This window comes from Sander lucioperca, chromosome 17 (assembly GCF_008315115.2).
Source record: "Sander lucioperca isolate FBNREF2018 chromosome 17, SLUC_FBN_1.2, whole genome shotgun sequence".
NCBI classification, from domain to species: domain Eukaryota; kingdom Metazoa; phylum Chordata; class Actinopteri; order Perciformes; family Percidae; genus Sander; species Sander lucioperca.
This window is the reverse complement of record NC_050189.1, coordinates 7,739,162-7,756,636: the sequence shown is the minus strand read 5'-3', so window position 1 is coordinate 7,756,636 and position 17,475 is coordinate 7,739,162. Positions and strand designations below refer to the sequence as shown.

Below are 17,475 nucleotides of genomic sequence, written 5' to 3'. Positions count from 1 at the left end.
GGATTTGACAGTCAATAGAGTTTAAGATCAAAAGGGAAGCGAGGAAGTAAATCCATGTCGAAGGGTTCAATTCCAAAACACTGGAAGGGAGAAATCTGTTATTTACTACTATTTAGTTGGATTATCTAAAGCTCTTTTTCTCTTTTCATGGAATACATAACATTTCTGGCTTCATCTATTGCTTAAAGTAATGGTTATTTGGCTGCTGGCATTGGGACGGATAGGATATAAAGTAGGGCTGCAGCTATCGATTATTTTAGTAATCGAGTATTCTACCGATTATTCCATTGATTAATCGGATAAGGAATACTTTTGCTTTGTTAAAGAGCAATAGTAAATATACAAAAGAGAAAATAAGACAGGTCTCCTAAAATAAACAACTAATTGGTTTCCCTTTTTAGAAAATTTGTATTGCTTAAATTGCATGCAGTAGTATTGTCTGTCAAAATAATCCCATTTAGTGCATTGAAGTGCCATAATACATTCTGGGTTTCTGGATATTTTCTAACTGAAGGTCCTCTTGGCGAAGTAGTAGTCTCCTAGCAGCAGAAAAATAATGCGGAGGGACCGTGGGACGCGCTAATTCTTGTCTCATTTGTGGTATGATAAACAGTAAATTCATCAAATTCAGTGCCCCATGTCGCTATATTCCAAGCTTCTGTAGCTGGCTCATTTTTGCGGAGACAGTTCTTGAGGAATCAATTCAGCCCTAATATGAAGGAAGAAGAGTATTCTCAGCTTGTACAGCAGCGGCTGTGACAGTGACAGATTTCAAAACTTATGGTGTTGTTGAAACCTTAATTAATGACCTTTTTGTTCTGTTCATTTTAAGACAAAGAACTGTCCGTTTACTAAGCTCAACCCCCTCCCTTTAGTTACTGCTGCAACGCCTGTTAAGCTTTCCGTTCTCGCGTGGTAAATATGCAGATTTACTACTAGAAATATTTTTAAACAATGAGTCCTTGATTTCAGACAGAGTAGACAAAAGCAGGCTTCTCCTTTCTAGAAGACGACTACTGATTGCTCAAATACAGTTAAAAACTGCAGCAATTTTCCAATTAAAACGGAAGCAAAACTGCATCCCTGAGTCTGTGTTAAAAAAACTAAGGAAAAAATAATTGCAGGGAGAAAACAAATATGAATGATGGAAAATTGAGATTACATCATAAAGACATCACAAAACATGTAAGCTTCAGTAACACAAATGTGAATTGTGCATTGTCTTTAAAACATAAAATCTCGATATAAAACGGAGCAACTACACCTCAAACTCTCCGAACAAAATAGCAGTTAAAAGTGGACAAAAGAAAATTTGGATAAAGAATACAGACTTTGTAGAGACAGATGAATGAGAAAGGACTTTGAATTGTAAGGAGGGAGAGAAAAGAGGAGGAGGAGAGCAGATGGAAAGGAGTTGCCTGGGTGATTCTTGCCTTTTGAAGTGTGATGGGGAGACGATGAGGCAAAGATAGAGGGAGAGATGAAATAAGTGGAAGGAGGGAGGGAGGAGAGGGGAGGGAGGGAGTTAGGTAGGAGGGTGTGAACGGTGTGAACAACAACAAAACAAAACAGACCAGCAGTAGCAGACAGATGGGATGGAGCAAAATGACAGATGACGTGCGAACAGACGCAGACACACAGTTACAAACACTAACATATAAAGACACATGTGGACACATATAGAGATACAATGCATGGGCACACACACAAAAGGAAACAGACATGCAGTACAGTAGCTGCACACACAGGGATTTTTGTGAGATGCTGCCAGTTGCCCAGATGGTGTATTGCTAGTTGTAGTTGCAGCTTCAACACAGGCTCTATTATTAGAAGGAAGATAGTCTGTCCAAAGCCAGAATCAGGCAGCACACTGGAGCCACAAGCCTCCATGAGCAGAGAGAAGAGTTTGATAAATATGGTGCAAAAAGGGAGAGCTTGTAGAATACAATGTGAGAACTTGCAGAACAAAAAATCTGAACTTGTATGTTAAAATTTGCACTTGTAAAAATTTAATTTGCACTTGTAAAAATAAAATTTGCACTTGTAAAAAATATTCACACACATGTGATCTGAATTTGAAGTCATACAAAGAAAAAAAACATGAGAGCTTGTAAAAAAAATCTGAACTTGTAAGTTGAAATTTGCACTTGTAGAAAATGTTCACACACCTGTATTCTGAATGTGAAGTTACAGAAAAAATATTCACAAATGTGTATATTGATATTTACATGAACACAATGACAGCTGCAAACTTATAATGCAACATTTACTCGTATACTTTTTTTTTTACTCTGGTTCATTTACCATCACAACCACAACTCAGTGATTACAACCTCTCGAATCTGTCACTGCAACTTGACATATGTGCTCTCTCGCATCACAAAGTGGCCAATCTGCGCACCTCGACTTTCACAACACTCTTGACGATACATTTGGTGCAAAACTAATTTGTACCTGTGGACTTAGGCTGTGGAGCTCTGAGCTAACAGAACGGGAAAAGCCTTCTTATATACAGTCTATGGGAAAAGCAGGGTTTCTATCGCCAGATGAGGGACAACTCTGTCCGGCTTATTTATGTAGCATGGAAACTTGGTGGAATAGCATGCTAGCGTTAGCTAGCTAACTAGCAGCCAGCCCGCTTCTAAATAAATACCTTTTAATTATCTAAACACTTTTTAACAGTCAAACTAAAACACTGGCGGTGAGCTCCACGGCCTGCAGACGCAGACGGACCGTCATCAGTGGGGATCGACCAGCGTAGTAACACTGCTTTTGCCAGAAAGTTTCGCTGCCGACCTCGACCTGCAGTCGGAGCTCCAGCGGGACACGGAGAGCCCCACATCCGGTAGCAGCGGCCATGACCAGAGCTTGCTTTGCTGATGTTGTGCATCCCTGCTAAGAATTGCACCCGCTTGGGCAGAAACAATAATTTCTGCAGAATTCATTGCTGCCGAAAATTGCATCTAAGTAGCAAGGAAATGCTACTACAGAGTCTGATAAAACATTGATATCTCTCTAAACCTTCTAAAATCCTAATCATTATTGATGAACATGACAGAGAGATTTACTATATTGCCTAGTTTTTAAACAGTACATTGCCTTATAAAATCATTATTTTCCCTAGTGGATGCAATTCTCGGCAGGGATGCGAAACTTGGCACCTGTTACCCACTGATGACGGTCCGTCTGCGGCTGCAGGCCGTGGAGCTCACCGCCAGTGTTTTAGTTTGACTGTTAAAAATGTTTAGACAAAAGGTATTCAGAAGCGGGCTGGCTGCTAGTTAGCTAACGCTAGCATGCTATTCCACCAAGTTTCCATGCTACATAAATAAGCCGCACAGAGTTGTCCCTCATCTGGCGATAGAAACCCTGCTTTTCCCATAGACTGTATATAAGAAGGCTTTTCCCGTTCTGTTAGCTCAGAGCTCCACAGCCTAAGTCCACAGGTACAAATTAGTTTTGCACCAAATGTATCGTCAAGAGTGTTGTGAAAGTCGAGGTGCGCAGATTCGCCACTTTGTGATGCGAGAGAGCACATATGTCAAGTTGCAGTGACAGATTCGAGAGGTTGTAATCACTGAGTTGTGGTTGTGATGGAAAATGAACCAGTAAAAAAAAAGTATACGAGTAAATGTTGCATTATAAGTTTGCAGCTGTCATTGTGTTCATGTAAATATCAATCTACACATTTGTGAATATTTTTTCTGTAACTTCACATTCAGAATACAGGTGTGTGAACATTTTCTACAAGTGCAAATTTCAACTTACAAGTTCAGATTTTTTTTACAAGCTCTCATGTTTTTTTTCTTTGTATGACTTCAAATTCAGATCACAGGTGTGTGAATATTTTTTACAAGTGCAAATTTTATTTTTACAAGTGCAAATAAAATTTTTACAAGTGCAAATTTTAACATACAAGTTCAGATTTTTTGTTCTGCAAGTTCTCACATTGTATTCTACAAGCTCTCCCTTTTTGCACCATATTTACCTTCATACTTTGACGGGGTTAAAACAGATTAGAGCGAGCCAAGAAAAAAAATCTGCAGCTTCTAAAAAGAATCTGCACTATGGACTCTTTAAACATTTGAGAAACAAAACAACTTTATCTGGCAAATGTTTGAAGAAGCAATGATACAGCTGTACAAATGCAACTATAACTCATAATAATGATGACAGTAATATGTAAAAAAAAAAAGTTGTGCTTTCTGCCAGAAAATTGATAAAACAGCTTCAGAGTCCATTTGGAAGATTTTCCAGATATATAATTAGCTGGTGTAAAACAGCTGGCTGATTAATCCTGGCAAATTTCCAGTAATGCTAATTGATGGGCGGCGGCGCTGTGAAAATACACTCGGCTAGATAAAGTTAGGAAACAAGTTTAAACCTAGAATAGTGAGAGGAGTGAGACCTCAGTTTGGACAAAGAATGTCCACATACTGATTGTTAAATAACAGAAAGAGGCAAAAGGCTGCTTGATCAATTACTGGTAAATTATTTATTGTATTATTATTAATATAAATGATTTGTTTTGTCTTTTTAATCAATTATATCTTGTTTTTAGTCTAACTTTTATTTAAACATGTTATTATTGCTTTTAAATCTATCTTGTTCTATTTCATTGTTATAGTTTGTATAGTTGTTTCATCTTTTTAATCTAGTTCTTTATTCTAGTTTTATTTCATTGTGTTTTACTACTATTACTGTTTATAGCTTTAACATCTATTTTATTACATTTTCATTCTTTTTATTGTCTAGCGTGCATTGGGTCATTGTTTTTGTCTTTTTTGTTGTTTTTACAGTCTACACTTGCACGGACTTTAAACTTCACTAACCTGTATGAAAGATGCTATACAAATAAAGTTTGATTGATTGAAATAACGACAAATTAATATTCTATATCAATGATTATGTACACCAGTGATAACAAATTATTCTGGGATAAAGTATTACCATTTTTAACGAAGCTTTCCACTGAAATTTGGGGGATAATTCTGTCAAAATAAAAAAAAAAAAAGGTCATTGCTATGAAAAATCACGTAAAAAACAAAAACTAAAATCCAGTGGTACATCTCTCAATACTTTCTGACAAGCCTAGCCCATATGTGGCACTCATACTGAAGACATAAAGGCTGAATAATTTTCAGCTCGGCACTCAAACACGAGCATGACGAACAGTGCATCAGCTGGGTACTATTTTCAGTCGCGGATTAATACACATTTAGTGTGCTAGTGAGTACTGTATTTACAGCAGCACGCACGGTGCGTGTGGGATCAAATCTAAAAATAAAAACTACAGAGCCAATGTTCATCAGGGTGAAGGAACATGTCTCCCAGGGCAACAGTGTGGCTTTTAATAGTTTCGTGTAACTGACACATAGGAATTAGCTATATAAGGCTTTGGCTACAAAGACAATCCTTTGGGTCTGGTCGTTTCATACAATTTATTGACCACGAGAAAAAAAAATATAATAAAACACAACTTATCCTTTATATTAATTACAAATAAAACTTGTGTAACTTTCTTTGAACTCTTGCAGTTTAAACCTGCAACTCTTTCTGAACTCCTTTCTCCCTTTATGATGAAAACAGTCTTTAGACGACCTCTGCAGGTAGTCACTCTTATCTGCTGTGCCTTCTTTGGAGCTGTCGATAACTCGCCCTGCCTTAAAATGATATGCTTTGCAGGAGCGTCTTGGGAACCGAAAGGGTTGAGAAGTACAGAGATTGATTGTGTCAGTTGTTGCGGAGAGGTTAAAAGAAAGTAAGCCAATAAGAGGGCTCTGAGCCAAAGTGCCAGACCTGCAACACTTAAGAGTCATCAGTCTGAAGCTGTTACCATAACAGACGGGAAACCACAGCAAGAGAAGCTGAAGTAGCTGGAGAGAGGGTTCCTACACATCGCCTATTCCATTCAAGACTTCGAGAAGTTATTCTTTTTCCAATTTGGTTGGCGATTAAATGACGTATGTCAAAACTTTACAGGAAATAATGACAACCATGCCTTCCCATTTTCTGGATGATTTTATGACTGATAATACTGACAGGATGTGCAACATAAAAATACCTAATGATAGTATTTAACTAGTTTTCTGTAGCTTCATGATCTGGAAAAGATTTGGTTTTAGTGCTCATATTTGTAGAATTTGCAGACCTGTTTAGGAACCCTGAAAGAAAAGACCAGTTACTGAGGAAAATCAGGACTGGGATCAGTTAACTTTTGGTTCATTTAATAAAAAAGAAAAGGAGAACTGATAATCCTTAAGGCCCTGAAAATCGATTTTCTTAAACAGCTTCTTACTATTAGTAATGGATATTTTTTTTAGAACAGTGTTGGTTATTACACTGGAGATCATTTTGTCTATGCTGTTTTTTTCTGTGCTTTTCTTGTGGGCAGCGCTCTGATGGAAAACCGTGATGTCACAAATTTCCGTGCACCTATCAGGATTTAGCAATATCTAAGTAAAAGTAAAAATAAAAGTAAAAGTAAAAAGTAAAAATTTTGATCATAGCTGTCGGGTTGCTACCGTTTGTTCGGATCAAATCGGATCAAATAACACTCACACAGTCCTGAAGAAGCAAGTTTTTTAGGGGTTAAACATACCTACAACCTAATACCTAATAAATACCTACAAATGTTTGTTTTTTTACTATGTTGCCTATTTATTTCAGATTATCTCCTGTTATAGCGAAGATTTTAGGTATTATTTTTTTTTCTCAAGTTACTTGAAAATCCAACTGTTAACTGATCCCTCATCTCTGGGTTGTGAACTTGTGTTGTAGAGGAGTTAGGGTTACTGTCATTACGGTATTAGAGACTACATGTAAGAGCTTAAACAACAGGCGCAAGGAGCTAAATAAAAGCTACAAACACCCTCCCAGTAGCAGGAACAACCACAAGTCTACAGTCTGGAGCTAGTCAGAGGGTTAGTTAAATGCTACACTTGTGCTGCCAGCGAAGTCAAAAGGTTTTAGTTGTCAGTCTGGCTTTGTCTGGACAGTCAGACAGAGCTGGCTTTACCGGCTGCAGGTTGTGGGCCGCTGTTACTGGGCGTGGCATTATTCCCAAACACAGCATCGAAATCTACAGTCATGGCTGCGGTGGTCTGCTGCAGAGGCTGGTTCTCCATTCCTGAGGGATGCAGTTAAATGCGACTGATTAAAACCCTGTTTGGGTGTTTAAGCTGCATGAGATAACTGTTGGACTATCTTCTTTGAAATAACTGTAGATATATACATCAAATTGTGATTTGGCTTGAATGGAAGTCATGGCTTTGCACTAGTAAGGATTCCTCCACCTCCCGCTAAACTAATCCCATTAGATTAGGAACATGGACATTAGTCTCCAGCGTACTGCCATTGTTGTTGCTTAGTAACTTGGGATTCTGTGTAGGCTGTCGGGAATGTCACGCTTTCAGAGGAGAGTTAAGCCTGTGAATGAGAAAATCCACTGATGCACCTTTTGTTTTTTTTGTCTCTATCCACATCCCTGTTGGATTAGGGCTTGAAGCCTCAGAGAGCGATTGTCTTCGTGGAGTCCACGAAACAAGAATGTACACCACAAAATTCTCAAAGACAGGCAGTCCACCACAATGTCTATTGCTACAACTAAGCTTTCAGGAAACATAACAGTGATTCATAAAGATGATCTAGAATTGATAGCGATTAAACATGGCATATAGAAGATGGAATAGTAATTTATAATATAATAGTTTGTGTATAAGAATCACCACTTTCCTATGTGACCCAACTAGCATCTCCATGCTTGATTGGCTTTCTGGCCGAGAGATGAAAATAGATACCACTTTCATATCTGTCTGTTAAATATGAGGCTACAGCTAGCAGCCAATTAGCTTAGCACAAAGACTTTAAACAGGTGGGGAAAACGGCTAGCCCAGCTCTGTCCAACAATCCACCTACCTGCACCTCTAAAGCTCACTAATTAACATACTGTTTGTTTGATTCGTATGAAAACTAACTATTTCTTGACCAGTTCCTGCAAGTTACCTGGCAAATGCTTAGAACCAAGACATAGCCTGGTGCAGAACCTCAGGAAAAATGGTGAAATGTAATTTTCCACTTTAGCATTTGTACGAATTAAACAAGCCCAGGTAAAACGTGTTCATTTGTGAGCTGTTACAGACCTGCTACGTAAAATACGGTTTGTTTTTTTGGATGGAACCAGGCTAGCTGTCTTCACCCCATTGAGCTAAGCTAGGCTAACTAGCTGTAGCTACACGATAGTCATATCAATCTTCTCGTCTAACCCGCTGCCAGAAAGCAAATTCCTTTCCCAAAATGGCAAACTATTTTAAAACTTAAAATACTTTATCCTTGCTCCTGTCAGACTGAACACTTCATCAGTGTTTCTGACATGTACAGCCTTGGGTGTTTACTGACGTAAGTATCCTTTGTGTCGTTTTTGAGAAAAGCATAGGGGATCATTATCTCAGCTCCTGTGTCAGAGCCACTGATAGCGTAAGGGGCTGATACTTGAGCTAAGACGTAGTTCTGACTCTGAAGTCTGGCCAAACTCTTTATAAATGGCTTGCGTTTAATCCTCTTGTCATGAAGCCTGTAATACTCTGCACTAACAGTGCTTCCAGATGCATCTTTGTGCTCCTTTTTGATGTGCTGATTTTTAGCTGAAATGTCAGAAATAGAAGGGGGAATATACTATACAGCAAAGCTAATATGTGAAAGTCAATGCTGTTGCTCAGCATTTCTGCCGCAGCCACATTTTCCACACTGACAAACAAGAAAACGAGGAGAGGGGGTGGTTGAAACTCAGCTGACATTTCCCCGAGCTGCTCACATTGGTTACAGGATTCATTATTCCAAAAGTACTGCGAGCATTTACGATATGTAAACCCCTGCACCCGAACCTTGTTTAACTGTGTCTCTACACAAGACACCGGCTGGGTAATGCAACATTAGTTTCTGAAGTAGAGGAGGAAATGATGATGGGTGGATGGATGGTTTACATAAAAAGACAAATGAATGGCTCGACAGATGGGCAGACATGTGAATGATTGGCTAGAAGGGGGAATATCCCCAGAAGGACAAACACACTTTGAACAACGACATACTGACTTTCTGCTCAGACTTAAATTGTGTGTGCATGTAGGCAGGTGTCTATCTTATTTTTATGACTGTGCCTTCATATATGTGTGAATGCAGATGCTTGTCTGTGCAGTTTCTCTACACACGCAGGTGTGTGTGTGTGTGTGTGCGTGTGTGTAGCGTACCTCCCCAGGCACTGTTGGCGGTGGAGATTGAAGGAGTGCTCTGCACAGCAGGGATGAAGGCCGGCTGAAGATCAAACAGGTCACTGTTCAGATTGGGCACACTGGGGAGCGAAAAAGTAGAGAGAGAGAGAGAGAGAGAGAGAGAGAGAGAGAGAGAGAGAGAGAGAGAAGGAAAGAGGGATAGTGAGAGAGTAAGAAGGAGAAAGACAGAAAAAGGTAGGATAGAGAAAGAAGTGAGGAAAAAGTGAGAGAAAATGGAAGGGGAAAAAGAATAAGAAAAAATGGTGGGGAGAGGAAAATAAAGGACAGAGAGATGAAGAAAGGAAAGAAATCAAGTGAATAAATCAGCGAGAGATGAATAAAAACAGAATAGAGAGGTATAAAAAGACAGATGGAGATCATTCATATTTAATCAATCACGCACAAATAGCTAGAGTCACCACTAAAAATGTTCGTTTGTCACAGATAAAGATTAATCCTCTCTCTCCGAAGGGCTGTAAAAACTTCCATGGAGCAATAAAACAGTTAGGAGTATTAAATTCACAGCGTGTTACAGTGTGCGAACGTTTAGTATAAATTCTGTTCTCATATGAAGATCAAATAGTCTTACTGTAACTATTACAGCTGGACGGTGTGATACAAGGATTTGTTTTTGTTTTTCTTTGCATACGGGACACTTAAATACATACGTATTGATTTGCATGTTTACCATTCTGGCTGTCAGTTTCCCCTTTCCTCAATTTAAGATAACCACAACATTTTTGAAGTGATAATCCTTAAGAATTTCATGAAATCCAACCCCACATTTGAGACCTTTTATGAATGGAATTGGTTCTGTAACAAGCTGTAAATACCTCTCTATATAGAGTATAGTTTTCGTGGGAAGTGGCGGGGTCCGCAATTCACAGGAAATTAAGCATGTATGCAACAAAGTGTTACAGTTTGTAATCCTACCTTATTTTTAGTTTGTTTTACTATTCACTCTCCTAACACAGCACCAGAGCTGTATTAATAAGTTACTCCTAATGCTAACTAGGGCTGGGCAATATGTAGAAAATCAGATATCACAATATTATTGACCGATATTGTTGGGTTGACAATTGGTGCTTTAACACAATATTTTCACAATTAGATTTTAGCTAAAATAATCATCAATACTGTGGATATAATGACTAAGTGGTTAAAGGCAAATAATAGAACAGCTAAAACAGTCTGGTAAGTTCATACAGTGACATCACTTTACTGGAATGCAGCTTTTAAAACCAAAAAAAAGACAACACCTACCATATAAAGATATCCAAAATCTAAGATGATATCTAGTCTCATATCAGGATATCGACATCATATCGATATATTGCCCAGCCCTAATGCTAACTAAGCTTTTCTACTGCTGCTAGTTCACAGTAAAAGCATTCAACTGGAGAAACACTACGTGGCTTTTATTGTGAAACAGTCAAAGGAAACAATCAATCTATGTATCTGTGCTCATTATTCAATATCTAGAGGACTTGAGTTGGTTTAAACTGGTGAACATATTACTGTATATAGAGTCAAACAGGTGTGTGTGTACCTGTTGGCAGACAGCATGGAGGTGAACAACTGTGGGGTTTGTGTGATGTGGTTGTTGTTGGCGCTGCCCATCGATTGGCTGCTGGGGGAGGCAGAGGGAGGAGTCTGCATGCCCATCTCCTTCAGGCGCTGGTCCTGGAACACACACACACACACACACACACACACACACACACACACACACACACACACACACAAAAGAAAAACACCACAATGTGATCACAACAGAAAGAAAAACACCACAATGTGATCACAACAGAAAGAAAAACACCACAATGTGATCAGGAAAACAATAATTAACAGTCATTTCCCATTGGAAATGAATAGGAGTTTTGTTTGGTAAATCCTGGAAAATGACAAACATATCCTCTTCACTTTAAGGTGTGCACAAAGACAATTATACAAATAATACAAATCATACAAATATTCTCACACAGAAGAAAAACACCCCCAGCTGTCCTCCTGTAGCTTCTTGTTGTTTGGAGATCCTGTCAAGAATCTCATTGCAAACATGCCCAATGAGTCATTATGAGTAAAAGCATAAAGGATGACATTTAAATGTGTATCCTAGTAATATTAAGATAGTTATTGGCTTTAGATGTAAGACTAAAAGCCAGGCCTGCTTCCAATTGAATTTCTAAAGGCAGTTTTTTGCTTCGTTTTTTCTGCCATGGTTGCTTGGTGGTGTGGTTTTCAGCATGCACAATATATATAATAACAGACGATTAGTCTAAAGTACTTTGATTATATTGGTTTCTAGTGACACAAAAAGCTCTCCCGCACTGTTTTGAAGTGATGCTAAAAGCCTCTCAAACTGTATCTGACCCTGTCCTGCTGAGACCCAGGTGCAGCTGAAATGCTGACAGATAAACAAACATCAGCAAAGTCCAGCCTCCTCTAAAGCTAAACTGAAACAATGTCAAGAACAATCCAGTGATCGGTTTTGAAATTTGCCTTTTCTTTTTGTTGACTCATGGTGATGAAGTCAAGACAAAAAAATTCTGAAGTGGCTGTGCCTGCAAATTACTTTGAATTAGCACAAACAGTGCTTTCTGGAAAGAGACATTGCTGTTGAGTTTTAAAATGTTGGCACTTGAACACCACAAGCCAGGTGCCATCTAGTTCCGTTGTATTGGAGAGAAGGCAGACATCTCTACGACTGATATCTCCAACACTGGGCGACTCACACCAAAACAATCTGGATTGATAAATAGCACTATAGGTAAGATACATCTTTTTTTAACATTTTGTATGACAGTGAGTGTAAATACAAATAAAATGCATTAAATCTATTATAAGTAATCCATATGGTTTCTCCATGCAGTTTATATAACATGTTCAAACATGCCTGCACTGTTTTTGTAGTATCCCATAACTTATATATTGCTTTATTGATTGATTTAATCATCCTTGCTGTTTTATTGCTTATTTCTTGTGCCATCGGCCTATTTCCCACTGGATCATATGACTTTTGCTGCTGCGATGACCTAATTTCTCCACAGGATCAAATCATTTGTGTCTTATAATGTGGGAACATGTACTGGGAAATAACAGTTACAGAAAAAAAACATCTGAACATGTACTGTTTGGTAGGTAAGGAAAGCAATTTACAGTGCAACAAAGGCGTAGATTCTCAGTATGGATGGATCACAGAGGGATTGGACATGTTGCATCAGTGCCTTTCTCTACTTCTTTTGAGCATGGGCACCCAGGTGTTTTAATTCAGTTTAAAACTCAAACATTGAAGGTACGGAAATGAACCAATTGACTTTACAACCTCTTCCACTTTTAAAAGAATTTGGACTTTGAGCAGATTAATATACAGGATGCCCTGCTGTACCAGCCCGGCCAGGCCGAGTCCTCTTCATTTATATTCTAACAGTGTAGCGAGGAACAAATGGGAACTGATATTATTGTTTGGGTTAAGGCCCCAGCTGGACAGTAGCTGAGTGTGTATGTGTTGAGTACATATGGACACCAGAGCGTGCAGACAGCTGGACTAGAGTATTTGGACGACCCCTGCTCACCCCGGCTCTCTCTCACTCCGTTTCTTACTCCGTTATGTTCTCACTCACTTTGTCTTCCCTATCCTTTCAAACTAAACCCAAAGGTAATCAGTGGACCTTGGCAGAAACAGGGCAACCAAGGGCACAGAGTAAACAGCGTGCTAAAATCCAATCAACCGCACACACAAACAAACACACCAAGACACACTGGCAGCACACAGTGTGTCCTTATCTGCCAGGGTATACACATGTTTCATACACACACACAGAAATACTGGCAACACTAATAGACACATACTGTATCTTCTCTGCCAGGATGGAAGCATGCTTAACATGCACACACACTCTTACACTGAGCCACTGTGTGCCTGTTTTGTAGCTTCACTGCTCTTACTCAATTACAGTTTGCTGTAAGGCAGGACTCCCAAGGCTGGAGCAAGAAATGTCAACACATTTTACACTTGACTTTTCTATTGCTCAGCTCGCCACTGAGACTCTTGGCCTTTATCCTCATCTGGAGTTCAGAACTCACCAAACAGCAAAGTGGCTGGGCAATCTATCAGCAATAGCACAGTCTGATTTTTACAGCACAGCAAATTGCAGCACTATATATATATAGTTTTACTATCAACAATTTCTGCCATTTGTCAGGTCTCAAGCGTCATGTAGTTGCTGCGGATTTGAAGTATATTGTGACTCTGCTTGTACAGTCACAGCATGGTCTTCAATCTGAAGCAATGACTGCAGTTACACTTGTCATTTTGAGGTGTTTTTTGTGATAGGATTGTTTAAATTTAAATCCCTGTATGCACGCACTTAACCTGAACGTTTCTGTATCTCATCAAATCGTTTCATGCTTGACTTGTTTTTACACCTTTCCTTATAACAAGGTTCAATTATATAACAAGTTTATAAAGTGTTTGATATCTACCATGTCTAGTTTTGTATGACCACAACCTGAATCTTGTGTGCCCTAGGTTCCCAATGGGTTGCAAAATTCTGGGAATATTCAAGGTGGAAAGTTTCCATGGGAAAAGGTTATTTAGATAGGGGTTATTTGCTCAGGCTGTATATTTACCATATCATATGAAGACAGAAACAAATCTTTTACAATATCATAATTACACAATTGTAAACCATTCTAATAGAAATGAAAATAAACCAACAACTTAGTTGAGTTGACCTTAAATTAAATGAATTGACTTATTTGACATTGTATTGAATTTTCATTAAACTACAAAAAAAAATATATTCTTCCTCGGCCTCCATATCCTCTTCATTGATCGTATGTGTAATTCCCCCCAATTAAGTTCACTATTATAAAAGGTACACTTTTTATATTGAAATTGAAATTTTCTGAGAAAATATCCGGAAATTCACAGACCCTACACTAAAATGACAAGAAAAAGAATACCAGTTAATGCACTAGTTTTACACATTCAAGTCCATTTACACGAGTTTGGTAGTACTAAAGGATATTTAAAAAAAAAAAAGTTTTGTAAAGCCTTTTGTGGCCCTAGAAGGAGCTGTGTAAAGTCTGAAAAACAGTAATATTAATAATAATAACCACAGGATGGGTAGGGATAACAATAGGTGCAGTATCATAATAGAATAATGTACAGATCATATGTAAATACCAGCTGTAAATGAGGCCTAAATCTAAAATGCATTCTTCATAAATTCTGAGAGCTGCTTGAATCAGAGTAAGAGGGGATAAAAGTTTGACAGCAGTAACTATTAGACTTTCAGCTACTGCAGCACCACTGAGTCGGACCCCTGATTCAGAGGTGATTTTTTATAAAATTATAAAATCTGTTACCTTGAGAGCCTGCAGTCTGGCCTGTTCCTCCTCCAGGGCCTGCTGCTTCTCCTTCTCGTCCATGCGGCTGAAGGACATGCCGGTGCTGGAGAGAGAAGAGACGGCGCTGGACAGAGTGGACGCTCTGCAAGACACAAGACAAAACTAAAAATATATTTGAACAGATTTTGAGACAGCTTTAGGCAGCCATTTGAATCTACTTGTCTGTTTACGTGTCTTTAAAGGGTTTGGGGGTGATACGTTTTAACAAAACTGGCTGGCAGGCCATTCAGATGTCTACCTGGTGTCTGCATTTAATTCCTTGGTCTTTTTGCCCTCCAGAGAGGCCAGGTGCTGCTCCAAAGCCTCCAGGAGGCTGCTGGGGGCCTGAGAGAGAGAGATAAATATGAGCACAGGAAAGGCGAAAGACATTCAGTAATCAACTCAACTCTTTGAGAATGCTTTCACACTTTCTTTCTCTCTCATATGCAAAAAAAGACCTCTGTACACCCATAAAGACACACAGACACACACACACACACACACACACACACACACAAAACCCAGAGTTAGTTGGTCTCACAGGAAGGTAACAGAGTGCATCAGGCTCCAAGAATAGCCATGGCAACATGCAGAAAACACTCACACTGTTAGCAGGAGATTCAAAGGAGAGAGAGAACAAAGGAGGAGGTTGAAAAACAAAGAGCGAGGGAAAAGGTAGAGATCGGAGGAGTGGTCGTGCCACTTCTTCACACGAGCAGAGAGCAATGGTTTCTGTGATGTTTCTTTCATTTTTCCCCATTCAACTTCCCTTTGCTGTGTATTGCCTCTTTGCCTCGCTTATCTTCGTGAGGTCCTATCATACTTGCATAATGAGTGCCAGGATGCACTCTTTACCCCTAACTTGTCAGTATGTCTCTGCTCTAGTTTAACCAAATCTCTGCACATTTATTCCACATGGTGATTGAGATTAAACTCTAATCTTTTTTTTTTTTTTTTTAACCTTTTCTTAATTACTTAGTCTCCTAAAAGCTCTTTGTTGTAATATGGCATAAGGCAGCTGCATTATATTTGAGCTCAACCATTGTGGAGTACAACTTAGTGATCAGGTTACTTGGGGATTGTTGCTACGCTACTACAGAAAACACAATTCAGCTGCAAATTCAAGTTCAACTCCACTTGTTCACATTGCACAACACGTCTTCGGTGCTCGTTTGGTGCCTCGTTAATGCTCAAAAACCAAGGAAGGTAAAAGTGAGCGAGGCAGCTGCATTATTAACTTTACAATCAGCGGTTCTTTGGTGCACATCTACAACTTAACATGCAGGGAAAGAAATAGTTTGGCTCCCGTTTGGCTGCGGAGAGAGGAGAGGAAATTCTTCCACTGATAAAATATGACAACGTCATGTCTGTCTCTCTATCCACAAGAATGCAGATTGTGCTGTCAGTACGGCTGCAGACATGCACGGAAACACACACACACACACACACACACACACACGGGAGCGTTTTGATTTCAGAGTCCTTTGCAGCTGGCTACATGGCGGGTTCTTGCCAAACTGTTGCCTGGTTGTTAAAGAAACAGCAACTCGCAGAAGAGAAAGAGACCTTCTTTAACTGTCAGTAGGTCTGAATAGGTGAAGCGAGGACCTTGTGTATGCCCAGTCAATTTTAGCGCACACACACACACACACACACACACACACACACACACACACACACACACACACACGTCTCTGTCTTCCTTTTGACATATTGTGAGTGTAGCGTTTTGAAGACGTTCAGTGATAGCGCCAACTTTGGGAGGCAGGGAGAGGTAGAAAGAAGTCATCCCCGCCCAAAAATTAGAAAAGAGAATTCACCCTTTTATCTCTCGGTTTCCTTTTTTTTTTTTTTTTTTTTTTTTTTTTTTTATTCAGGTCATTCACTGTTAAAGCACCTCCGCCATGCATGTTGAGGCAATGATGTTGTGCATGACAAATATGAAATAAATTACATCTAAGGAGGAGGGTGGAATTTAAATGAGCGAGTCGAAACCCGGTGCAGGGATTTTTTCATGCAGATGTAGACGGAGGGGCGGAGAGGTGAAGCCTCATTTTCTATTCATGAAGTTTCATGGCCTTTTGCTAGTCGTGCCAGAGCTCTGTGTGTGCACTTTGGTGTGTTTGTGTGTGTGTGTGTGTGTGTGTGTTGGAGAGCTACAAGCAAGCCACCTGAGGCCAACACACACACACACACACACACACACACACACACACACACATTGTACTCAACACCATATCGCTCCACACAGGAAAGAAAAAACAAGAGCATGCCTGCCAGTGTATGAGGTGTAAGTGTGTTTGCACACACACATACATACACAAGCATATAAGGTGTTCATGCAGGGGGGGGGGGGGAAAGGGGGGTTAAGCAGGTTGGAGGGGGTAAGCAGAACAGTATGCAACCCACCACCTACAATGTATGATCCTTTTGTTTTCTGCGACAGACGAGGGAGAAGAAAAACGTGTATTTATCGACCACAGTGAACTTTGCAGTTTTACTATGAGTAAAACACCCACACAGTCAATTTACAGCTTTGCACATTGCAATGATTTTTAGTAACGCAAGACCACGGTCACATTTCATTGAGGCTGTAAAAAGTTACATTTGGGATCGGTCTTTAAATTGTTCTTGAGGCAGAGAAGCACTTAAGTGCCAGCTTTTCAATATAAGTATGGGCCAAAGTATCCAGAAACCTAAAAAACTACCCAGGGCTGCAAGTGAGGATTATTTTCATCATCGATAAATTGGTCAGTTATGTGTAGGGATTCCTGATTCTGATACCTAAATTTAGGCTATGTTTAGACTGAATTGG

The 17,475-nt window shown here is 39.4% G+C and overlaps 1 protein-coding gene across 10 annotated transcripts in view; it reads right to left on the bottom strand.

Moving 5' to 3' along the window:
* Positions 1-17,475, bottom strand: part of si:ch211-200p22.4 (phosphatidylinositol-binding clathrin assembly protein) — a 93,126-nt gene that overhangs the window by 19,827 nt on the left and 55,824 nt on the right. For 5 of the 10 annotated variants that reach the window (XM_035994160.1, XM_031304307.2, XM_035994164.1 and 2 more), the window contains 6 exons: positions 17,077-17,097; positions 14,920-15,005; positions 14,640-14,763; positions 10,816-10,949; positions 9,246-9,346; positions 7,019-7,129 (listed from right to left, as the gene is read on the bottom strand). In XM_035994160.1, coding sequence (XP_035850053.1) covers positions 7,019-7,129; positions 9,246-9,346; positions 10,816-10,949; positions 14,640-14,763; positions 14,920-15,005; positions 17,077-17,097 — 577 coding nt within the window. The remainder of the gene's footprint in view (positions 1-7,018; positions 7,130-9,245; positions 9,347-10,815; positions 10,950-14,639; positions 14,764-14,919; positions 15,006-17,076; positions 17,098-17,475) is intronic. The other 5 variants (XM_031304305.2, XM_031304309.2, XM_035994162.1 and 2 more) reach the window with 4 other exon arrangements.